This window comes from Oncorhynchus keta, chromosome 10 (assembly GCF_023373465.1).
Source record: "Oncorhynchus keta strain PuntledgeMale-10-30-2019 chromosome 10, Oket_V2, whole genome shotgun sequence".
In the NCBI taxonomy this organism is placed as follows: Eukaryota; Metazoa; Chordata; class Actinopteri; order Salmoniformes; family Salmonidae; genus Oncorhynchus; species Oncorhynchus keta.
Window position 1 is genome coordinate 21,501,208 of NC_068430.1, and position 25,535 is coordinate 21,526,742.

General features: G+C 42.4%; 2 protein-coding genes across 2 annotated transcripts; both read right to left on the minus strand.

The window, feature by feature from the left end:
• Positions 1-13,787: 13,787 nt before the first annotated feature.
• On the minus strand, positions 13,788-16,661 carry LOC118388366 (red-sensitive opsin). The gene is made up of 7 exons (XM_035777353.1): positions 16,562-16,661; positions 16,330-16,446; positions 15,734-16,030; positions 15,391-15,559; positions 15,136-15,301; positions 14,759-14,998; positions 13,788-14,544 (listed from the first exon to the last, which is right to left on the minus strand). The coding sequence occupies exons 2-7, from the start codon at positions 16,430-16,432 to the stop codon at positions 14,446-14,448; spliced, it is 1,074 nt and encodes a 357-aa protein (XP_035633246.1). The 5' UTR covers positions 16,433-16,446; positions 16,562-16,661; the 3' UTR covers positions 13,788-14,445.
• Positions 16,662-17,231: 570 nt separating this feature from the next.
• LOC118388368 (red-sensitive opsin-2-like) lies at positions 17,232-21,443 on the minus strand. Its single transcript, XM_035777354.2, has 6 exons — positions 21,308-21,443; positions 20,007-20,303; positions 19,629-19,797; positions 19,380-19,545; positions 19,029-19,268; positions 17,232-17,986 (listed from the first exon to the last, which is right to left on the minus strand). Exons 1-6 carry the CDS (start codon positions 21,396-21,398, stop codon positions 17,888-17,890), a joined length of 1,062 nt encoding a protein of 353 aa, XP_035633247.2. The 5' UTR covers positions 21,399-21,443; the 3' UTR covers positions 17,232-17,887.
• Positions 21,444-25,535: the final 4,092 nt, after the last annotated feature.

Consider the following 25,535-nt stretch of genomic DNA (forward strand, 5'->3'; position numbering starts at 1 on the left):
ACCCCACCATACCCCTGTCTGCACATTATGCCCTGAATCTATTCTACCACGTCCCGAACGCTCTAGGCGACCAGTTTTGATAGCCTTTAGCCGTACCCTCATCCTAGTCCTCCTCTGTTCCTTGGGTGATGTGGAGGTAAACCCAGGCCCCGCGTGTCCCCAGGCACCCTCATTTGTTGAAAAAACCTTGGTTTCATGCATGTCAACATCAGAAGTCTCCTCCCTAAGTTTGTTTTACTCACTGCTTTAGCACACTCCGCCAACCCTGATGTCCTAGCCGTGTCTGAATCCTGGCTTAGGAAGGCCACCAACAATTCTGAGATTTCCATACCCAGCTACAACATTTTCCATCAAGATAGAACTGCCAAAGGGGGAGGAGTTGCAATCTACTGCAGAGAGAGCCTGCAAAGTTTGTTCATACTTTCCAGGTCTATACCCAAACAGTTTCAACTTCTAATTTTAAAAATGAACCTCTCTAGAAATAAGTCTCTCACTGTTGCCGCCTGCTATCGACCCCCCTCCGCTCCCAGCTGTGCCCTGGACACCATTTGTGAATTCATCACCCCCCATCTAGCTTCAGAGTTCCTTCTGTTAGGTGACCTAAACTGGGATATGCTTAACACCCCGGCAGTCCTACAATCTAAGCTAGATAGCCTCAATCATCTCACAGAAATCATCAAGGAACCCACCAGGTACAACCCTAAATCCGTAAACATGGGCACCCTCATAGACATTATCCTGACCAACTTGCCCTCCAAATACACCTCCACTGTATTCAATCAGGATCTCAGAGATCACTGCTTCATTGCCTGTATCCGCTATGGGTCCGCGGTCAAACGACCACCAATAATCACTGTCAAACTCTCCCTAAAACACTTCTGCGAGCAGGCCTTTCTAAACGACCTGGCCCGGGTATCCTGGAAGGATATTGACCTCATCCCGTCAGTCGAGGATGCCTGGTCATTCTTTTATCTTAGATAAGCATGCCCCGTTCAAAAAATGCAGAACTAAGAACAGATATAGCCCTTGGTTCACTCCAGACCTGACTGCCCTTGACCAGCACAAAAACATCCTGTGGCGGACTGCCATAGCATCGAATAATCCCCACGATATGCAATTGTTCAGGGAAGTCAGGAACCAATACACGCAGTCAGTCAGGAAATTAAAGGCTAGCTTTTTCAAGCAGAAATTCGCATCTTGTAGCTCTAACTCCAAAACGTTTTGGGACACTGTAAAGTCCATGGAGAACAGAGCACCTCCTCCCAGCTGCCCACTGCACTGAGGCTAGGTAACACGGTCACAACTGATAAATCCATGATAATCCAAAATTTCAATAAGCATTTCTCAACGGCTGGTCATGCCTTCCTCCTGGCTACTCCAACCCCGGCCAACAGCCCCCCTGGACTAGACAATCTGGACCCTCTCTTTCTAAAACTATCTGCCGCCATTTTTGCAACCCCTATTACCAGCCTGTTCAACCTCTCTTTCGTATTGTCCGAGATCCCTAAAGATTGGAAAGCTGCCGTGGTCTTCCGCCCCTTCAAAGGGGGTGACACCCTAGACCCAAACTGTTCCAGACCTATATCCATCCTGCCCTGCCTATCTAAAGTCTTCGAAAGCCAAATTAATAAACAGATCACTGACCATTTCAAATCCCACCGTACCTTCTCCGCTGTGCAATCGGGCTTTTGAGTCGGTCACGGGTGCACCTCAGCCACGCTCAAGGTCCTAAACGATATCATAACTGCCATGGATAAAAGACAGTACTGTGCAGCCGTCTTCATCGACCTGGCCAAGGCTTTCGACTCTGTCAATCACCATATTCTTATCGGCAGACTCAATAGCCTTGGTTTTTCTGACGACTGCTTCGCCTGGTTCACCAACTACTTTGCAGACAGAGTTCAGTGTGTCAAATCAGAGGGCCTGTTGTCCGGACCTCTGGCAGGCTCTATGGGGGTACAACAGGGTTCAATTCTCGGGCCGACTCTTTTCTCTGTATATATCAATGATGTCGCTCTTGCTGCGGGTGATTCCCTGATCCACCTATACGCAGAAGGCTTCCTTGGACACTGTGCTAACTAACCTCCAAACGAGCTTCAATGCCATACAACACTCCTTCCGTGGCCTCCAACTGCTCTTAAACGCTAGTAAACCAAATGCATGCTTTTCAACCGTTCGCTGCCCGCACCCGCCCGCCCGACTAGCTTTACCACCCTGGATGGTTCCGACCTAGAATATGTGGACAACTATAAATACCTAGGTGTCTGGCTATACTGTAAACTCTCTTTCCAGACGCATATTAAACATCTCCAATCCAAAATCAAATCTAGAATCATCTTTCTATTTCGCAACAAAGCATCATGCCGCCAAACTTACCCATGTAAAACTGACTATCATACCGATCCTCGACTTCGGCGATGTCATCTACAAAATAGCTTCCAACACTCTACTCAGCAAACTGGATGCAGTCTATCACAGTGCCATCCGTTTTGTTACCAAATCACCTTATACCACCCACCACTGCGACCTGTATGCTCTAGTCGGCTGGCCCTCGCTACATATTTGTCGCCAGACCCACTGGCTCCGGGTCATCTATAAGTCTATGCTAGGTAAAGCTCCGCCTTGTCTCAGTTCGCAAATACTCTATCTAACCCTACACTCTTTAAAAACCCACCACCCTACTCCACTATTTAAATATATCTAGTCCTACCTGAGGCGAACAGCCTGAAAGGACGGGACACCACCACTCAGCACACCCTGTAATGCTTCAGACGTCAAGTCTTGTACACCCAAATACTTTTCTACAGCTGCCACCACAACCTACATTTTCTGCGATTTAAGTTCCATCCCTGCAGTACAGTTGATAAACATTGCTATAAATGCTAAAATTCCAAAATTACTGAAGTACATATCACTTGTTGGCCTATCCCTCTCTACTGGTACAGATCTACTACTCACACCACTCCTCTCAGGATTCCCCCACCTTGACCCATCTTCCTTTACTTTCTTCACTGCCTCAGCATACAAAAACTTCTGTGCTACTCTAACCCTGGAAAGCTTAACTTGCCTCTCTCGTACCGGGCATTTCTGATCCCCAGCCCCATGGGCACCCTTACGATTAACACATACCGCTACTTTCCCCAATACTACACATTCCTTTGTTTCATGCCCTTCTGTACACTTATCACACCAAGGATCCTCCCTCCTACACATTGCTGCCACATGCCCATAAGCTTGACACCTGCAACAACATAATGTGTTCGGCACAAAAGCTTGGACGAGATGGCTTATATATCCTAACATAATGTTGTCAGGCAAATATTCAACATCAAAACACAAAAGAACAGACAACGACTCTTCTGTTTCACTACTCACGCCACCCTGTCTGTGTCACACCGAATGACGAGCATCACAAACACCAGGAATCTTCCCCTTCAGTTGGTAAACTTTCACTTTTACCACTACCCCAGTCATCACTCCTTTCAATGGCACAATTTTCTTGAGAGCAAAACAATACACATCTCTTGTCCCCATTAGTTTGATGGACTCATCTTTATCCTGACCCTCGGTGCAAGCCTCGGGCTCTGAGAACTTTACCACACCTACCACCTCCGATCATTTGCCCTCACTCACTTCCATTTCTCATCCTGTCTTCGATCCGGCATACAATTTACACTTTCTACCATTCTTCTTCAACAAACCATCTACAAGGTTTCCCAACATTTTTAACCGATTCAAGATCACCCTCTCTCTCTTCACCCTTTCTTTCATCCACTGTATTCCAAGAATATGTCCATTTATGATAATATTGTTCTTCCCCTAACATACATCTCTTTCTCTCAAGGGACGCCATTCCCCTCGCTACCTGGGGAACCCCCGGATAACAAAGTTCAATCCACAAAACTTTCTGCAGCACCATGCCTCCCCAGACCTCTTCTTCTTCTTCTATTGTATATTGGTGATCGCACAATTGAATGTGAATCCCGCCACCTACTGTGCGGGATGGAAACTGGATTCCCCAAAAACGGAACAAACTACCAAAAAACTACAAAAAATGTTTGAATAAAAAATAAAATAATAATAATGTTGAAAAATCAAACAGATCTGATCCCTACAATGGCTCAAGGGGAACCTGGGAAGACATGTCTTCTGGCGCCTTGCAAGTCTTCAGACGTAAAATTCTTAGTCCCATAAACGTTTTTGCCGCAGCCACAATAATGTCCAGTTTCTTAGACTTCTTTGAATGCCACACAATTCACCTGTTGAAGTATTTTTTACCCCTTTTTTCATGGTAACTAATTGGTAGTTACAATCTTGTCTCATCGCCGCAACTCCCATACGGACTCGGCAGAGGCGAAGGTTGAGAGCTGTGCATCCTCCGAAACACAACCCAGCCAAGCCGCACAGCTTCTTGACACAATGCCCACTTAACCCGGAAGCCAACCACACCAATGTGTCAGAGGAAACACTGTACACCTGGCGACCGTGTCAGCGTGTATTGTATCCGGGCCTACCACAGGAGTTACTAGAGCACAATGGGACAAGAACATCCTTGCCAGCAAAACCCTCCCCTAACCCGGACGGCGCTGGGCCAATTGTGCGCCGCCCCATGGGTCTCCCAGTTGCGGCCAGCTATGACAGAGCCTGGACTCAAACCAGCATCTCTAGCACTGTGATGCAGTGCCTCCACATAGGAGATTCGATTTACCCCTCTAACTTTTGCCATCTCAATCTCCTTCACCCTTACAGGGCACTCCAGGAATTTGGGATCATGATCCACACTACTTTTGCAACATCGTCATCCTTCAAACACATCATTCATCAGTATACTCTGTCCATCTGCGCACACTTGAAACATGGCCTCATCCTTTACAATTCTTACACTACAGTGGTTTGGGGATGAAAGCTCTTACCACGTATCTTATATAACCAAGCTTCACATGCGTAGGTATTTGCTCTTCATCAAAAAAACAACAAGACTGACAGACTTTCTTATTTTTCTCCATTCACCCAACGGGCTGAAAATGGCTGTCAAGCAATGGTCAACAACCAGCTTGACAGAGCTTGAATATTTTTTAAAGAATAATGTGCAAGTATTGTACAATCCAGGTGTACAAAGCTCTTCGAGACTTACCCAGAAAGACTCACAGCTGTAATCACTGCCAAAGGTGATTTTAACTCAGGGATGTGAATAGTTATGTAAATGAGATATTTCTGTATTTCCAAAAGCATGTTTTCACTTTGTCATTATGGAGTATTGTGTGTAGATGGGTGAGATTTTTTTTATTGAATCCATTTTGAATTCATGCTGTAAAACAACAACATGTGGATTAAGTCAAGGGGTATGAATACTTTCTGAAGGCACATGTGTCTGCAGAAACTCTTCATCTAATGACAGTAAAACCAATAGGCTTTCCTTATTCTTTCCATCTACCATGTGTTTCAAGCTATGTGCATCAACTACTCCTGGCTAAACATCAACTATGTCCTGGCTAAACCGAAACCACAGTATCTAAGTAGATGCTAGAGATAACACCTTTTGTCGGTGCCCTATTCAGAAAATCATAGCAAACCACTTTCATATGTCAATATTTTTGAGAGGCACAGCGCACACTCCTTTTGCTCTTCTGACACACATAAAATTAACATCATACCAGTCCTGGCCACTCTGACTGCCTCCACCTTTCCCAATGCAACCCTCACCATCTCCATGACAGCAAACGGGTCTCCCAAAAAACCATCCTTACTCATGAATTGCTCTCCAACAAGGAACAAGCCATTAACAGCCCGAGGCTTATCTTCATTAACAACTTAAATAACAATATGGGGATGAGGTAGTTGGGTGTGCTATTTACAGATTGACTGTGTACAGGTACAGTGATCGATCGGTAAGCTGCTCTGACACCTGATGCTTAAAGTTAGAGACGGAGATATAAGTCTCCAGCTTCAGTGATTTTTGCAATTCGTTCCAGTCATTGGCATCAGAGAACTGGAAGGAGAGGCGGCCAAAGGAAGAATTGGCTTTGGGGGTGAGATACGGGTGGGTGCTGCTATGGTGACCAGTGAGCTGAGATAAGGCGGGGCTTTACCTAGCAGAGACTTCTAGATGGCCTGGAGCCAGTGGGTTTGGCGACGATTATGTAGCGAGGGCCAGCCAACGAGAGCATACAGGTCACAGTGGTGGGTAATATATCTGGCTTTGGTGACAAAACGGGTGGCACTGTGATAGACTGCATCCAATTTGTTGAGTAGTGTTGGAGGCTAATTTGTAAATGACATTGCCGAAGTCAAGGATCGGTAGGATAGTCCATTTTACGAGGGTACGTTTGGCAGCATGAGTGAAGGATGCTTTGTTGCGATATAGGAAGCCGATTCTAGATTTCATTTGGATGTAATGTGTAATCCATTTAGTCTACCCCTTTTCTCTTTTTACATTTTCTGTTTGTAAAACTGAGATTATCTGGAGTTCTTCCACAGTGCCCCGTTAAAAAATACCCCAAAGAGCTACACAAGCATGAGGGAGCAGACACACCTTGTGGTTATGGAGCACATCAAGATCAAGACTACAGTAATGACACAACCACCTCACTCTTCTCTCTGCAGATTCTCAAAACACAACACAAAGACATGTCTACAAGACTCTTACCTCCTTCACTATCTTTACTCATCAGCTGTCAGAGCAGCTCACAGATCACTGGACCTGTACATAGCTCATCTGTAAATAGCCCATCCAATCTACCTCATCCCCATATTGTATTTATTTATTTATCTTGCTCCTTTGCACTCCGGTATCTCTACTTGCACATTCATCTTCTGCACATTCTACCATTCCAGTGATTAATTGCTATATTGTAATTACGTCGCCACCATAGCCTATGTATTGCCTTACCTCTCTTATCCTACCTCATTTGCACATGCTGTATATAGATTTTTCTACTGTATTATTGATTGTATGTTTGTTTATTCCATGTGTAATTCTGTGTTGTTATATGTGTTGAATTGCTTTGCTTTATCTTGGCCAGGTCGCAGTTGCAAATGAGAACTTGTTCTCAACTAGCCTACCTGGTTAAATAAAGGTGAAATATATATATATTTTTAAACATGGTCTGGAAAGTACTCTGTGGTCCTCAGGCTAACTCTATCCCAATAACACAAACCCATACAAACATGATTTGTGACATGTTTATGCCATGCTTAATGTAAATTGAGCTATTTTAGCTTGTATTGTGTTTTGCCAATGTACCTTGTGCATAGCTAGGGGTTGGAAGCACATGCTGTTGGAATCATATTCTGTACCACCTACAACAAATTACACAACAATACACAATTCAACCACCACACTATTATGTTTATCTTTAGTAGACTGGCTTCCTTAGCACACCTAATATGGACATTTCAATATTGTCAGCTTGCTGTTAGCTAGCTAGCGTCACTACATTGGCAGCAAGATTGCTAGCCAGTTTAGAACCAACTAACGTTAGCTACCAGTCTAGCAGTGACTACCATGGCATAGGCGAAATGGATTGACAGTGTGTATCCAAATGATAGCTAGCTATATGATTTAGCTGAATTGTTTCAGAGTTCATTACAGGACTGAAACATTAGCTAGCTAATTTACCTAGTCCAGCTAGGCTAGCAAGCTAGCTAACGTTAGATTACCTCTAATCAAAAATCTTCTGTTTTGTTGTGAAGGAAAAAATCTATGGTATCGCATCACTTCTCAGCTGTCGTCCAAATGGATTACCCATCAGTTCACCCTGAAAATCCCTCTGATAGTCTTTGGTCACCACAAGCATCATTCTTGAGAGCCGCAATCCGCTGGCGGTATCGGGGTAGATCTCTGGTCGGTAGAACGGTGAAATATAACTCGTTGTCGTGCATGTAATTTACACAGCCAGGCATAGAACACCACATGGACATGATGACAAACGTTAGTGAAAAACAAATGTTCCCCCAAAAAATTGCCTGGAGAAGTTCTGCGATTACTGTGTTGTTCGTTTCAAAGTAAACAACACCATCACTCAAGTTTGTGGACACGCCCCATCTACCTACCGGCGGTAGCTGTATTCATTATGAATGTCGGAATATGTGGTTCACTATGAGCAGACAAACACAAGAAGTCAAAACTTCCCGATTCTAACAGTGAAATGAAAATGCGCAACTTCTAGCTTGTGATTTGGATCATTTTGATGTTTAGGACAAAACGTAATGTTGTTAATATAGTAATGACTATATGCTGTGGCAGAGCCAGGGTGAAATTTCCCTTTAACACCTAATCCCTAGCCCAGCTAACATTAGCCACCTAGCTACCTAGCTAACATTAGCCACAACAAATTGGAATTTGTAACTTAATATCATCAATATCAGGTATTGCAAATTGTTAACATTTTGTACAAATAGTCATTCGTAACATATCATATGAATTGTAATTCGTAACATGTATGAAATGGATGATGGACTTTCACAAATTAATATATACCATACCAAATGTAACATGTCATACTCATTTGAGTGTCACAAATGTTCATTTAAAATATTACGTATACCCTGAGTCCAGGTTGCAGGCAGCAACCCTAGCATACACAGTAAACTATAATTATGGCAACAACCATCCTGGACACTTCCTCCTGAGCCTTCTGTGTTGACGCAGTCTTTCTGCTGCATGGCAATCTACAGTATGGTCATTCGGAAGGAATTTTAAAGGGTTCGATTTTACCCTGTAATATGCCTTTTCAAAAGGTTAACTTGGCCATTACTGTAGTTTCTCGTCCTCTCCCACCATTGGTTTTATTGCTGTTGTTGTAGGTGAAGGAAGAGTATTTAATTGTCTCTTGGTTATGTTGCCGGGCTGCAAAAGCAGCACTTCTCCAATCCTCTGCAGATTATGCAAATCAAGAAGACAGCATATTATTTCCATTTCAGTCATTGAATTGTTCTAAAATATTTGCCTTGCCAGTTGTTTGTTACCACAGTTGTGTTTTTTGCCTTTACCTGTTGGACGCCTTTTCTCTATCTTGCGATTTGGCGTCTCTTGTCTTTTCTTGCTCTTCACCTGTTGTGGTGTTAGCAACCAACAAGATGGTGTACCCCAATCTGTGGGGTTTTATACCAGCCATGTTGTCATCAAGATTAATATAAATAAGAAATGGTCAGACACACACACAAACTTAAATTATGCTGACCCGGAAGAACTGAATCAAATGTTTGAATTTAAGGTTAATCCTTCTTGGATGAGAAGTGCTTTTGGGGTCATGTTACTCAGCAGTCAGGTGAAATTGCTTATCCTCGTCATGCTTAAAAAATGAAATAGTTGACTTTAAAATGATTCTAATTACTTGTACATAAAGAAAACACATTTTGACAATTAAAATAGTTTTACTACAAAAAAGTAAACAGGGAAGTATACTTTGAGGAGATAATCAGACGTTGATTTAATTTACTTCATTCTATGTTCTAGCATTTCCTCATGTCACAACTTCCACGAAGTCAGTCCCTCTCCTTGTTCAGTCGGCGTTCGGTGGTCGATGTCACCTCAATGTCACCGGTTGTCTAACCACCGCCGATCCACTTTTTATTTTCCATTTGTTCTGTCTTTGTCTTATCACACCTGACTTCACTCACCAATTACTTGTTTATTATTTAACCCTCTGTTCCCTATGTTGTATTTGTGAGTGATTGTTATTTGTTACGTGGATAATTGTCAGGCGTTGCACTTTTGTTTTAGACCGTGTTTTTGACACTTGTATACATTATGTGCTGTCATTTGGTAACCGGTATTAAAGTGTGCCTCTTTATTATACTCCGCTCTCCTGCACTTGACTTCACCTCCCATATACACGCAGTACAGAATCAATCACCTCAAGAAGGGAGTCAGCAGGAGCAGACGCCCTCCCAGTTGCAGTGGAGGAGCGCGTTCAGCAGAACACGACCATGTTACAACGTCTGGGCACAGCCATGGATCGCGTGCTGCAGACTATGGGAGAGAGGAGGAGGTTTTTCAGCGCCTCCACCAGCTCCACTACAACAGGTCCCACTATCTACCCCTCTTTCACCTGGTCCAGCTGGAGCTACTACAGTTGGAGCTCTACCTTGGGACCATCCACCCGGCTCCTTGGGGCGTGAGAGTGTGTCCACCCTCGTCTCCTGCCTCTCAGGCAAAGTACTGGAGTGGACTTTGTGTAATGGTCCCATGAACTCTGCGTAATGGTCCCATGCCGCGTCTACCTCACTCCATACGGCGTTGGCCCACTCCAGGACTTTTCCACCTGAGGCAGGGGACAAGGAGCGTGCAGGATTTCACCTTGGACTTCCGGACCCTGGCCACCAGCGAAGGATGGAACGACAGGCCCCCGATCGATCACTACAGGTGCAGTCTGCATGAGGACGTCCGTCAGGAGTTGGCTTGCCCGAGACACCACCCTCACATTGGACCAGCTGGTGGACCTGTTTATCCGGCTGGACAACCTGCTGACTACCCGCGGATGTCTGGATCGGGACCTGTCAGTTCCATCCCCCAGCACCTCTGCTCTGAAACCCATGGAGCTGGGAGGTGCTGCACTTAGGGCTACCGGAGGAGGGGTCATTCCCTGCATCATCTGTGGCCGTAGAGGGTACCCTGCTGGTCGGTGCTGGGGAGGGTTCCTAATGGAGTCGAGGCAGCAGGCAGGGCACTATCGTGTCACCCCAGGTCAGTCGTCAACAGGCTCACCCAGAGCTCCCTGCTGCTCACATGCATGTGTTTATTTCACATGCATGTGTTTTCCCCACATTCTCAGCATAAGGCGCTAGTAGATTCAGTCTCAGCTGGGAATTTTATTGACTGTTCATTTGCTCATAGTTTAGGGACCACCTCATCGACGGGGGGATTGTGCGATAAATCTCCTGGTAGACGCAGCACTTCCCAGGAATCACGTGTATCCTCTGTCACAGGTTGAGACGGTGGCTATGGAAACATATGTCTCCGAATCCCTGGGGCAGGGATACATTCGGCCCTCCACTTCCCCTGCCTCCTCGAGTTTCTTTTTGTGAAGAAGAAGGATGGGGGTCTGCGCCCGTGTATTGACTATCGGGGGATCAATCAGATCACTGTGAGGTACAGCTACCCGCTGCCTCTCATCGCCAGTGTGATCGAGTCAATGCACGAGGCTCGCTTCTCCACAAAATTGGATCTCAGTAGCGCTTACAACCTGGTGCGTATCCGGGAGGGGGACGAGTGGAAGACGGCATTTAATACCACCTCAGGGCACTATAAGTACCTTGTCATGCCGTACAGGTTGATGAATGCTCAATCAGTCTTCCAGGCCTTTGTTGACGAGATTGTTCAGGACCTGCACGGGCAGGGTGTAGTGGTGTATATCAACGACATTCTGATATACTCCGCTACACGCGCCGAGCATGTGTCCCTAGTGCGCAGGGTGCTTGGTCGACTGTTGGAGCATGACCTGTATGTCAAGGCTGAGAAATGTCTGTTCTTCCAACAGTCCGTCTCCTTCTTAGGGTACTGCATTTCCACGTCAGGGGTGGAGAAGGAGAGTGACCGCATTTCAGCAGTGCGTAATTGGCCGACTCCCACCATGGTAAAGAAAGTGCAGCGGTTTCTGGGGTTTGCCAACTACCACCGGAAGTTTATCCAGGGTTTTGGTCAAGTAGCAGCTCCCATTACCTCACTGCTGAAGGGGGGACCAGTGCGGCTGCAGTGGTCGGCTGAGGCGGACAGGGCTTTTGGTCACCTGAAGGCTCTGTTGACCTCGGCTCCCGTGCTGGCTCATCCGGATCCCTCTTTTGCGTTCATAGTGGAGGTGGACGAGTCCAAGGCTGGGATAGGAGCCGTGCTCTCTCAGCGCTCAGACACGCCACCAAAGCTCTGCCCCTGTGCTTTCTTTTCGAAGAAGCTCAGCCCGTCAGAGTGAAACTATGATGTGGGGGACCGGGAGATGTTGGCTGCTGTCAAGGTTCTGAAGGCATGGAGACATTGGCTTGAGGGGGCTACACACCCTTTTCACATCTGGACTGACCTCCGCAATCTGGAGTACATCCAGGCGGCGAGGAGACTGAACCCTCGCCAGGCAAGGTGGGCTATGTTCTTTACCCGTTTAGTTTTCACTCTATCCTACAGACCAGGTTCTCAGAACGGTAAGGCAGACGTACTGTCCCGGATGTATGACACAGAAGAGCGGTCCATGGACCACATTCCCATACTTCTTGCCTGGTGGCACCGGTGGTGTGGGAGCTGGACACGGACATCAAGTGGGTGTTACACACAGAGCCCACTTCCCCCCAGTGTCCAGCTGGGCGCCGGTACGTTCCGTCTGCTGTCCGCAACCATTTGTCCTATTGGGCCCATACGTCACTCTCCTCTGGTCATCCTGGCATCAGTCGGACATGCCTTGCCTTAGTGGGAAGTACTGGTGGCCCACCTTGGCCAAGGACGTGAGGGTTTATGTTTCCTCCTGCGCAGTGAGAGTGGGCGACGTTCATCCCTTGGACAGAGATGGCCCAAACCTCACTCCGCCACTGCTCCACTAACTTCTCTCCTTTCCCGTGCATACTGGGGTATCAGCCGGTTCTGGCACTGTGGCATCAGAGCCAGATCGAGGCTCCTGCAGTGGAAGAGTGGTTCAAGCTCTCGGAGGAGACCTGGGACGCCACCCATGTGCACCTACACTGGGCCGTGAGGTGGCAAAAAGCGAGCACCAACCGCCATCGCAGCGAGGCCGGGGGACAGGGTTTGGCTCTTGACCCGAAACCTGCCCCCCCCTGCCTGCCCTGCCGGAAGCTGTGTCCGCGGTTTGTGGGACCATTTAAAGTCATGAGGAGACTGAATGAGGTGTGCTATAGATTACAGCTTCCCCCAGATTATCGCATTAATCCCTCGTTCCATGTGTGTCTCCTCAGGCCGGTGGTGGATGGTCCACTCCAGGAATCTGAGGTGCGGGAGGTTCCTCCGCCCCCTCTGGACATCGAGGGGGCCCCGGTGTATGCTGTTCGAGCCATCCTGGACTCGAGGCGTCGGGCGAGGGGCCTTCAGTACCTCGTGGAGTGGGAGGGGTACGGTCCGGAGGAGAGATGCTTGGTGCCGGTGGAGGACGTCCTGGACCCTTCGTTGGTGCGGGATTTCCACCGTCTCCATCCGTATCACCCTGTGCCTCGTCCTTCGGGTCGTCCCCGAGGTCGGTGTTGGCAGGCTGCTGGAACCGTGTGTCAAAGTGGGAGGTACTATCACGACTTCCGCTGAAGTCGTTCCCTCTCCTTGTTCGGGCGGCGTTCGGTGGTCGACGTCCCCGGCTTTCTAGCCACCGCCGATCCACTTTTCATTTTCCATTTGTTCTGTCTTTGTCTTATGACACCTGGCTTCACTCACCAATCACTTGTTTATTATTTAACACTCTGTTCCCCATGTTGTATTTGTGAGTGATTGTTATGTGGATGATTGTCAGGCGTTGCACTTTTGTTTTAGACCATGTTTTTGGCACTTGTATGCGCTATGTGCTGTCATTTGCTAACCGGTATTAAAGTGCGCCTGTTTTTTATACTCCGCTCTCCTGCACTTGACTTCGCCTCTCATATACATGCATTACACCTCATGTAAATACAAACCAATCATGAGGAAAGTGAATCACTTCGATCCTTTAGGCTGATTGGGGAGAACCTCTATCCTATCCGCTTTACCAGACAGTTCATATTGGGTGTGGCATGTGAGTTTGGTCTTTAAACAATCATTGATAACAGGTAGCAGTGAATAAACATGGAATAAACAGTGTATAAACATAGAAAGTGAGACCAGAGGGTATTTTCATTTTGCTGCATGCATGAAATGTATTTTAATCAGAAAAAAAAGTTAAATACATTGTATACACAATTATCTATTTACTAGTATTATTATTTTTTTCTTTTTTTATTTGCAAGAGGGATACAAAATGTTTACCTCATAAATTACTTTAAAAGTAAGGGGTTTTCAAACCATACATTGTTCACATCATTTTGAGATGATCAGATTTCCATTGGCAGTTAATTTGAGTTTTCCTTAGCTGTGAAGCTGTCTAGTTTAGCCACTGCAGAGTGAAGAGAATGCATTACAAGACGCCAACTTTTTCTTGCCACTTGGACAGACATTGATAGTAGTAGTATATACATATTCCCATAATGTACCACTCAAATAGCTATAATATGCATATCAATTACCACACAATTCTCTGCCTGTTTAAACAAAGACCATGGATTAAAAAAGCTCCAAGGGGTGGTTCATAGCAATTTAGTTTTGTGGGTAACGTTTTTACACACATTGCACCTGTATGAGGTAAAGCTTAATAATCTCCTGAAAAGTTGTGGGAGAATGTTTGTTTAAGAAAAACAAGAGGATGTACTGTACATTTGAAAAGTCCCATTTGGAAAATCTCCTCAGAACGTTCACGATTTGTTTCCAAGAGGTACAATGTTGTCTGGGGTTTATGCAGGTGCCACAGAGGAAACCTCTGTTTTTGATGTAGACACTTCAGTGCCATCATCTTCTGCCTTTCCAAAGAGCTGCATGATGCAAGTACGGAACTGGAGAGAGAGGAATAATTAAACATAAGACTTTCAAATTATATGTCTATCTCGAAATTGAACGAACACATTGTCAGCCGATGCTTTAAAAGAAAAAGTACTTCACAAGAAAGGCAATTGTGAAACATTTAGAAAAAGTAGTATTGTTAGAGCTTTGTTACATGAAATCAGTAAGATTAAAAAAACAGTGTCTGAGAATCCTGTTTAGACTTACCTGTTTGTTCATGAAGACATATATAACTGGATTGTAGATGGTGGCGCTCTTGGCAAAGTAGGCAGGAATTGCGGCTGCCAGAGGGTGGAAAGCATACCCAGGGTTAGCCGCAGCAAAGCAGGCAAAGCAGGTATAAGGTCCCCAGCATACACAGTAAGCTATAATCATGACAACAACCATCCTGGACACTTCCTTCTCGGCCTTCTGTGTTGACTCAGAGTCTTTCTGTTGCGCAGCAACCTGTGGTCATTCAGAAGGAATATCAAATGGTTAGATTTAACCTTTTAATATGCCTTTTCAAAAGGTACACTTGACCATTACTGTATTTAACAACATTGTTGCTTGCTACAGTATGGTATATTTAAAATATCACTTACAGCACGAATGGCTAGCCACACGAAAATGTAGCAGAAGATGATAACGAACAGGGGGAAGAAGCAGCATGTAATCATGAGAGTAATCATGTAGGACTTGACTCCAGGATCCTCATTGCCTCCGAACACATCAGGTCCGCAGGAAGTCTTCAGGCCGTGAGGCCAGTACCTGGTGGAGGGAGAGAGATAAAGAAATGTGTTAAATAATTGATTATTTTGAACTTGAATCCTCAGTGAAATAAGAAGAGAAATCCACACCTGCTCCAGCCAAAGATGGGGGGGGCACACCAGAAAGCAGACCAGACCCAGGAGAAGATAATGCCTCCCATGGCCCATTTGGCATCAAACTTGACACTTCCAAAGGGCTTGCACACCACCACCCATCTCTCCCAAGAGATGACAGCCAGGGACCACAGAGCAGCAATTCCTGCATAATATATACATATACTGTAAATTAGACAAAAGAGAAATTCTGATTACTGTCACTATGCTACGGTGTTCTAGCATCTGACAATTACTCTTTCTCAGCACCGTGTAGAAATGTATAATTTTCTTGTTAAATATTAGATAATAGTATAGTCCATGTAAAACTGCATCTTACCGCAAGTGGAGACAGTGTATCCCTCAAAGACACACATTGGATGTCCCAGAATAAAGTAGCCAAAAAACTGGTTGCAAACGCTGATGGTGCTTGCCAAAAGTGTTTCTCCAATGTCAGCAATAGCAAGGTTGACCAAGATCCAGTTCAGAGGGTGTTGGAGCTTCTTGAATTTTGCAGTGGCCACCAGTACCAGGCCATTGGTGAAGACTGAGAGGATGACCACTATGATCATCCAAAGTGTTGAAACATTGTACACCCATCTTGGAGCAATGTGGTAGTTAGGGCCCTCAAAGGGATCTGAGATCAAACAGACAAAATTATTTTTCTAAGGAGAAAATGACAGGTGCAGGTGCCTGGTTAGATGATCTACATGCTTTTAGATGATCAATTCAAATGCAAAAGTAATGCAAATTACATAAATTATATTAATTCATTCAAATTATACGTATAAAGTGAAATTTGACTTATGCCATCTATGTTGTATATAACTTCCATAAAAATATGACTAAATACAGTTAACATAACCTCATGATTTAAATAAAATAAAATATATGAATTGGAAGTTTCAATCAAGGTCGATGTAGTTGCACTCTCACCTTTGGTGTTATTGCTGTTGGTGAAGGTAAAGGAAGATTCTCTCGTTGTATCTTGGTTTTGTCGCCTGGCTGCATAAGCAGCACTACCCCAGCTTTCTGCCATTTCTGCGAAAGTATCTGAAGAATATACAAATAAAGAAGGCAACATATTATTTCCATTTCAGTCATCGAATTATTCTAAAATATTTGCCTTGCCAGTTGTTTGTTGCCATAGTTATGCTTTTGCCTTTACCTGTTGGTCGCTTTTTCTCTGTCTTGTGGTTGGCTTCTAATGTCTTGTCTTGCTGATCACCTGTTGTGGTGTTAGCAACCAACAAGATGGTGTACCCCAATCTGTGGGGTTTTATACCAGCCATGTCGTCATCGAGATTAAGATCTAAGACTTACACACACACACCAAAAAGAACTTCAGTTATGCCGGCCAGTCGAACTGAAGCCAAGGTTTGAATTTAAGGTTAATCCTTCTTGGATAAGAAGTGCTTTTGGTGTCACGTAATTCAGCATTCAGGTGAAATTCCTTATACTCTTCATGCTTAAAAGAGAAAATAGTTGACTTAACAATTGTTCTTATTACTTCTAAATAAAGAAAACACAATTTGACAATATGAATGTTTTTACTATAACAAAGTAAACAGGGAAGAATTCTTTGAGGGGATAATCAGACAACGATTTAATTTACTTCATTCTACGTTCTATCTTTTCCTCATGTAAATACAAAACAATAATGATGAAAGTGGATCACTTCTGCCTTTAGCCTGATTTGTGAGATAATCTCTATCCTATCCGCTTTACCAGACAATTCATATCGGGTGTGTCATGTGAGTAAACAATCATTGATAACAGGTATCAGTGAATAAAAATTGAATGAACAGTGTATAAAAATTGAAAGTGAGACCAGAGGGTATTTTCATTTGCTGCATGCATGACATTTATTTCAATCAGAAAAACACATTGTTAAATACATTGTATACACACTTTTCTTTATACTATATATATATATATATATTTTTTTTTGCAAGAGGATTAGAACATGTTTACCTCATAAACTACTTTAAAAGTAAGGGGTTTTCAAACCATACATTGTTCACATAATTTTGAGTTATCAGATTTCCATTGGCAGTTAATTTCAGTTTTCCTTAGCTGTGATGCTGTCTAGTTTAGCAACTACAGAGTGAAGGGAATGCCTTCCAAGATGCCAACATTTTATTGCCCCTTGGACAGACATTGATAGTAGTATATACATATTCCCATAATGTACCAAATAACTATAGTATGCATATCAATTACCACACAACTCGCAGCTTGTTTAATCAAAGAACATGGATTAGAAAAGCTCCAAGGGGTGATTCATAGCAATTTAGTTTTTGTGGGTAATGATTTTACAAACATTGCACCTGTATGAGGTAAAGCTTAATAATCTCCTGAAAAGTTGTGGGAAATTATTTCTTTAAGAAACACAAGAGGATGTACTGTACATTTAAAAAGTCCCATTCTGAAAATCTCCATAGAACGATTTGTTTCCAAGAGATACGCCATTGTATACGCCATTGTCTTGGGTTTATGCAGGTGCCACAGTGGAAACCTCTGTTTTTGATGTAGACACTTCAGAGGCATCATCTTCCGCCTTGCCAAAGAGCTGCATGATGCAAGAACGGAACTGTGGAGAGAGAATAAGAATGGAACATGAGGAAAGAGCTACAAAATATACAGTACCTCTACATTTAGGTAGACATACTGTAATTCTTTTGTTAACCACTTTATTATTGATGGGTCAAAATATACTTAACCAAAATGTAAAAGTAACATGTAAAGTGGTGGTCCCATGTTTCTGAAATAAAATATCCCAGAAATGTTGTCCATATCCACAAAAGCTTATTTCTGTTAAATTTTGCACAGAAATGTGTTTACATCTCTGTTAGTGAGCATTTCACCCTTTGCTAAGATTATTCATCCACCTGACAGGTGTGGCATATCTGGAAGCAGATTAAAAAGCATTATGATTACACAGGCGCACCTTGTACTGGGGACAATACAAGGCCACTCTAAAATGTGCAGTTTTTTCACACAACACAATGCCACAGATATCTCAAGTTTTGAAGGAGCATGAAATTGTCATTCTGACTGCAGGAATGTCCACCAGAGCTGTTGCCAGAGAATGTAATGTTAATTTCTCTACCATAAGCCACCTCCAACCTCCTTTTAGAGAATTTGGCAGTATGTCCAACTGGCCTCACAACCGCAGACCTCATGTAACCACGCCAGCCCAGGACCTCCACATCCAGCTTCTTCACCTACAGGGTCATCTGAGAACAGCCACCTAGACAGCTGATGAAACTGTGGGTTTGCACAACCGAAGAATGTCTGCTCAAACTGTCAGAAACCTCAGGGAAGTTTATCTGCATGCCTGTCGACATGTACAATATCCAGTAACTTCGCAAAGCCATAGAAGAGGAGAGGTCAAACATTCCACAGGCCACAATCAACAACCCAATCAACTCTATGCGAAGGAGACATGTTGCGCTGCATGACGCAAATGGTGGACACCAGATACTGACTGGTTTTCTGATCCATGCTCCTGCATTTTTTTTAAGGTATCTGTGTCCAACAGATGCATATCTGTATTCCCAGTCGTGTGAAATCAAGATATTAAGGCCTATTTTTGTTCAGTGGTCATGTAGCTATCAGACTAACACACTTACCTGTTTGTTCATGAAGACATAGATAACTGGATTGTAGATGGTGGCGCTCTTGGCAAAGTAGGCAGGCAGTGCAGCAGCCAGAGGGTGGAAGGCATACCCAGGGTTAGCCGCAGCAAAGCAGGCAAAGCAGGTATAAGGTCCCCAGCATACACAGAAAGCTATAATCATGACAACAACCATCCTGGACACTTCTTTCTCGGCCTTCTGTGTTGATTCAGAGTCTTTCTGCTGCGCAGCAACCTGTGGTCATTCAGAAGGAATATCAAATGGTTAGATCTAACACTTTAATATGTACTGTATTTAACAACATTGTTGCTTGCTACAGTATAGTATATTTAAAATATCACTTACAGCACGAATTGCTAGCCACACGAAAATGTAGCAGAAGATGATCACGAACAGGGGGAAGAAGCAGCATGTAATCATGAGAGTGATCATGTAGGATTTGACTCCAGGATCCTCATTGCCTCCGAACACATCAGGTCCGCAGGAAGTCTTCAGGCCGTGAGGCCAGTACCTGGTGGAGGGAGAGAAATAATGAGATTTTGAACAATGGAGTTTTTCACACATCAGTGAAATAAAAAGAGAAAAAAATCCCACCTGCTCCAGCCAAAGATGGGGGGGGCACACCAGAAAGCAGCCCAGACCCAGGAGAAGATAATGCCTCCCATGGCCCATTTGGCATCAAACTTGACATTTCCAAAGGGCTTGCACACCACCACCCATCTCTCCCAAGAGATGACAGCCAGGGACCACAGAGCAGCAATTCCTGTGCAGGGGAACAGTTGTACTGAAAGTTAGAGACACTCTAATTCTATGTGAAAACACAGCACCATAATAAGAAGCACAGAGGAAATGGCTTTAGGGAGCACTTTGTGTTGATCAATTTCTCTATACTATACATTAATCTACCATTTCCACATATTACTGGTACAATAAATACAATTCAAATATTTGTAAAACTGAGGAGTCTCTTACCACACACAGACACAGTGTATCCCTCAAAGACACACATTGGATGTCCCAGAATAAAGTAGCCAAAAATCTGGTTGCAAACGCTGATGGTGCTTGCCAAAAGTGTTTCTCCAATGTCAGCAATAGCAAGGTTGACCAAGATCCAGTTCAGAGGGTGTTGGAGCTTCTTGAATTTTGCAGTGGCCACCAGTACTAGGCCATTGGTGAAGACTGAGGTAATGACCACAAAGATCATCCAAAGTGTTGAGAGATTGTATACCCATCTTGGAGCAATGTGGTAGTTGGGGCCCTCAAAAGGATCTGCAAAAGAAGAAGAGATACAAATGTATTATAACTTTCTGACTAATTGATATAGTCATATGCAGTGGTGTAAAGTACTTAAAGTAAAAATAATTTAAAGTACTACTTAAGTTGTTTTTGGGGGTATCTGTACTTTACTTTACTTTTTATATTTGAAACAACTTTTACTTTCACTCCACTACATTCCTCAAGAAAATAATATACTTTTTACTCCATACATTTTCCCTGACACCCAAAAGTACTCGTTACATTTTGAATGCTTGCAGGACCGAAAAAATTGTCATATTCACACGCTTATCAAGAGAACATCCCTGGTCATCCCTACTGCCTCTGATCTGATCACTAAACATAAATGCTTAGTTTGTAAATTATAAGTGAGTGTTGGAGTGTGCCCCTGACTATGTTGAAAACAAGAAAATCATGCCGTCTGTTTTGTTTTAATATAAGGAATTTGAATTGATCCATACTTTTACTTTTTAGACTTAAGTATATTTTAGCAATTACATTTACTTTTGATACTTAAGTATATTTAAAACCAAATACTTTTAGACTTTTGCTCAAGTAGAATTTTACTGGGTGACTTTCACTTTTATTTGAGTCATTTTTAATTAAGGTATCTTTACTTCTACTTAAGTATGACAATTGGGTACTTTTTCCACCACTGGTCATATGAGGACATTAAACAAACATTTTGAACAGAATGTGTGCATCAAAAGTTATGACCAAGAAAAACACTGTCCTGACCCAAATTATTCAATGTATTGGTTGTATCATTGTGCGTACTGCTAATGCCAGTTACAAATGGTATGTCTGCTGTTTGTGAAATAAGGTATGAGAGAACTACACTGCAACAGAAGACCTTCAGCAACATCAATTTAATTTAAAAAGGACACCATTACTTTCTGTAAATCTATAATAACTCCAATCTTTTGGGGGAATATACAGAATCAGGCTCTTTCAATAGTTCTACCCTCAGGCACTACACTGAACAAAATGTACTGTACCTTTGGTGTTATTGCTGTTGGTATAGGCGAAACCTGATTCTCTCGTTGTATCGTCGTGCCGCCTGGCAGCTAACACTCCTAGCTCTGCCATCCTTGGACTGCTTTACAGGAGTTTCTGAAGTTGACTGCTGAAGTCCAAGCCGTGCTTCTCAACTATCCTAGGGTTTATATACCATCCTTTGGGTCTTTTGAAAGGATTATGGCCTTGGAGGAATTAGGGCACGGTTGGCACTGGGGCCATTGTATAATTTGTACCATGGCATGGGCTGGACTGTCTTTTCTTAACTGTTAATTACCACCAACAACTAAGTTGGGTGGATTTCAGAGGCCCATAATCTTGTCTGAGAGGGCTTTGGTGGCAGAGAAGGTTAAAAGTAATTTAAATGCCACGCTGCTGTAACCAAGGCCCAGATTGGTAAATTGAATGGCATTAGGGTAAGAGGTTTTAAATGTGTAACTTTAAAAAATTAAATGTTCTCAAGAGAAATATGTATGATGACTGACTACACTTCAACAGGAAAAATAGTGTCGAGAGAAATCCAGGTGCCAACAGGCCATGTAGGCCCACAAGGCCCTATTGAGCTACAATGGTTGATAAGTAAAATTTAAATTTAAAAAAGTATTTTTGGCTGTCTCAGATGCTGTATTTAATTTGATCTGCTATTTTCCACATTGGGGGTGGGGGGTGGGGGTGGGGGGCACCATCACTCTATCACTCTACAGATTGACAGTATCTCATATCCATCATAATTCATGGCACTGATGACATAAGTGCATCTGAAATGCATCGGAAACACTGACTTTATTCAAATCAATATCTCTTTCGAAGTCCATTTTTGTAGTTAAACTGTTGAATGTACAGTATAGTGAAACAGAATGCCACCCTAAACATTAATTAGGCCTATTATATGTAACATGCTAAATGGGCCAGTTATCTGATATCTGGGTTAGTCGGATTTGTCTTCTGACTAAAGCAGCTTATTCGGACAAGTGGGGTTCCGCAGGACGTTGCCTATGAAAGTCTAATTAGTGTTGTCAGGAGTGCAGTCAGAAACGCCCTAATCTCTCCTGATTGATGGTTCATTTTGGGGAAGCAGAGTTTATCCAAAAACCTGAAGGGAGTCAAGTTTAATCCCTGACAGTAGTAAACCTGAAGGTTAAATTAAGGGTTTTATTTATCTCCTGGTATCTTTTTCCATTTCCTACAGCTGTTGAATGTGACGTTTAACTAACAGCCTTGAGGAGATCTCCAAGAATAGTGGAGGATGGAGGCAGCAAACATGATGATGTGCAAGAACAGTCTGTCAACGGGAAACCTCTCAGTGTTTTGATTTATGTGCTGTCTTTCTTTTGGTTCTATTTTCACTATTCTTAACTATTTGACTGTTTGATGGTTGACAGATTATCCTCCTTTTATGCGCAAAATGTATTAGGCTATAGCACAACTGAACCATTCAATTGAAAGAATTTGGCTTTCATTGTAGCCTAGTCCAATTCTTATAAAGCCTACCTGCAATCTCCTAATCATGCTTCTCTGTAAAATGTTGCATTGCTTTGTGGGTAAGTCTAGAATTCTGCTAGTTTTGAACTATTCATGATTGGTAAAAGTTCACCACTAGCAGAACTCGGATTTTCTTCAAGAAAATAATGCTCTTGTGTAAATTGGGATTTTGGTATTGAATGACTAATGTACAGGAATATACTGTGAATGAATTGACTTTTAATTGTGTTAGTTGTGTGATATTTACAAGAGTTGCAAATTGTATTTGTGTGGCCTTGCATTCATTTGGGGTGGCAGGTAGCGTTGTGGTTAAAGCGTTGGACTAGTAACCGAACGGTTAGAAGATCGAATCACTGAACTGACAAGGTAAAAATCTGTTGTTCTGCCTCTGAACAAGGCAGTTAACCCACTGTTCCTAGACCGCCACTGAAAATAAGAACATGTTCTTAACTGACTTGCCTAGTTAAATGTAAAAAAATACATTTTATACTATTTCATTATTTAATTTCCTTCATATTACTTTGTTATTGTAATAATCATAACTTAGCCTACTTTTGGTGTTATTACTGGTATTAATATTGCTGTCATAGCCAAATTTTTTGTTATGGTTTTATTTAGCATATTCATTTATGAATAACTATAATTTATGAATAACTATAATTATTTATAATTATTTATAATCATTGTGTTGTTGTTGTTTTGCTGTTGTTGTTGTTGTTCTGGATGGTCCTTCTGTAGCACAGTTGGTAGAGCATGGCGCTTGTAACGCCAGGGTAGTGGGTTTGATTCCCGGGACCACCCATACGTAGAATGTATGCACACATGACTGTAAGTCGCTTTGGATAAAAGCGTCTGCTAAATGGCATATATAAGGAAGGAATATCCTCCATAACCATTTATATCAAGGTATATATATATTATTGTAATTTTAAAAAATTACACATTCTGCACTCGCTTACATAATAAAAAAAGTTTATTTTTAATTTTTCCTTCATCGTAATAGAATTCCCTAAACAGTATATACCTAATGAGGGATGTATGATCCTATGTTCTTGCCTCTTGAAATCTATACTGTAGTCTACACACCTGTGGCTGCATGCAAATGTTTAATTAGGAACTGAGAACTGATAAGGACTAATTAAGTAATTAAGGACTAAGAGTAATTAAAGTGCAGGCCACAACATTAGTTTTTTTACTGTAAAGGAAGCATGAAGATAATGGTTTAACAGGTAATGCTACCTGTTTAGGGCGGCAGACAGCCGAGCGGTTAACCTCTACAGCAGGAATTCCCAAACTGGGTTACGAGCAATGTGATTCACATTTAATATATATATATACAGTATACAAATATATATATATATATATATATATATATATATATATATATATATATATATATATATATATATATATATATATATACAGTATACAAATATATATATATATATATATATATATATATATATATATATATATATATATATATATATATATACTGTATACTGTATATATATATATATACAGTATATATATATTAAATGTGAATGACATTTTATTTGGCGTATCCCCCGACTGCATTGCTATATATACAGTATATATATATATTTACAGTTGAAGTCGTAAGTTTACATTCACTTAGGTTGGAGTCATTAAAACTTGTTTTTCAATCACTGCACAATTTTCTTGTTAACAAACTATAGCTTTGGCAAGTCGCTTAGGACATCTACTGTATGCATGACACAAGTAGTTTTTCCAACATTTGTTTACAGACAGATTATTTCACTTATAAATCACTGTATCACAATTCCAGTGGGTCAGAAGTTTACATACACTAAGTTGACTGTGCCTTTAAACAACTTGGAAAATGATGTCATGGCATTAGAAGCTACTGATAGGCTAACTGACATAATTTGAGTCAATTGGAGGTGTACCTATGGATGTATTTCAAGGCCAACCTTCAAACTCAGTGCCTCTTTGCTTGACATCATGGGAAAATCAAAAGACTTGTGTAGACCTCCACAAGTCTGGTTCATCCTTGGGAGCAATTTCCAAATGCCTGAAGGCACCACGTTCATCTGTACAAAAGATAGTATGCAAGTATAAACACCATGGGACCACACAGCCGTCATACCGCTCAGGAAAGGAACGTACTTTATAGGAAAGGAAATACATTTATACTCACCATAATTTGCAAATAACTTCATTAAAAATACAATCCTACTTCCTAATTTTGTCTGTCATAGTTGAAGTGTACCTATGATGAAAATTACAGGCCTCTCTCATCTTTTTAAGTGGGAGAACTTACACAATTGGTGGCTGACTAAATACTTTTTTGCCCCACTGTATATTTAGGTTGTTTTTTTTGTAAAAAATAAAAAATCTTCACATTTTCAAACAGTCCATTTATATTTTCCAACTGGGAAATACATTTAGGTGAGTTTTTTTCCCCCCTGAGTAGCCTGTTTCACTGCCAAAAATAAAATCAAACCATCTAATGTTCAGCTAAATAACAACACAATGTTGTACAGGTAGCCTAGTCAAATAATTAATATCCTATCACATTAACTGTTACTCTCGCGGGCATTCCACTAATGTAGCGAAACGTAGCTGCTGCTCATTCCGTTTGCTCGAAAATATATAAATGGTTAAAAAAAAGACAGGCCCGTGTCCTTGGAGACACATACCAGCTCTACCAGCAGTACTACACTTGCACCTGTCAACAACAGA

Excerpts from the sequence above, each read along its gene's own strand:
- LOC118388366 (XM_035777353.1), bottom strand. The coding sequence starts at position 16,432 with ATGGCAGAAAGCTGGGGTAGTGCTGCTTATGCAGCCAGGCGACAAAAC. Across the intron at positions 16,031-16,329 it reads CAACAGCAATAACACCAAAG|ATCCCTTTGAGGGCCCTAAC; the intron begins GTGAGAGTGCAA and ends GTTTGATCTCAG. Across the intron at positions 14,999-15,135 it reads TGTGGCTAGCCATTCGTGCT|GTTGCTGCGCAACAGAAAGA; the intron begins GTAAGTGATATT and ends GAATGACCACAG.
- LOC118388368 (XM_035777354.2), bottom strand. The coding sequence starts at position 21,398 with ATGGCAGAGCTAGGAGTGTTAGCTGCCAGGCGGCACGACGATACAACG. Across the intron at positions 20,304-21,307 it reads CAACAGCAATAACACCAAAG|ATCCTTTTGAGGGCCCCAAC; the intron begins GTACAGTACATT and ends CTTCTTTTGCAG. Across the intron at positions 17,987-19,028 it reads ATGTCTTCATGAACAAACAG|TTCCGTTCTTGCATCATGCA; the intron begins GTAAGTGTGTTA and ends CTCTCTCCACAG.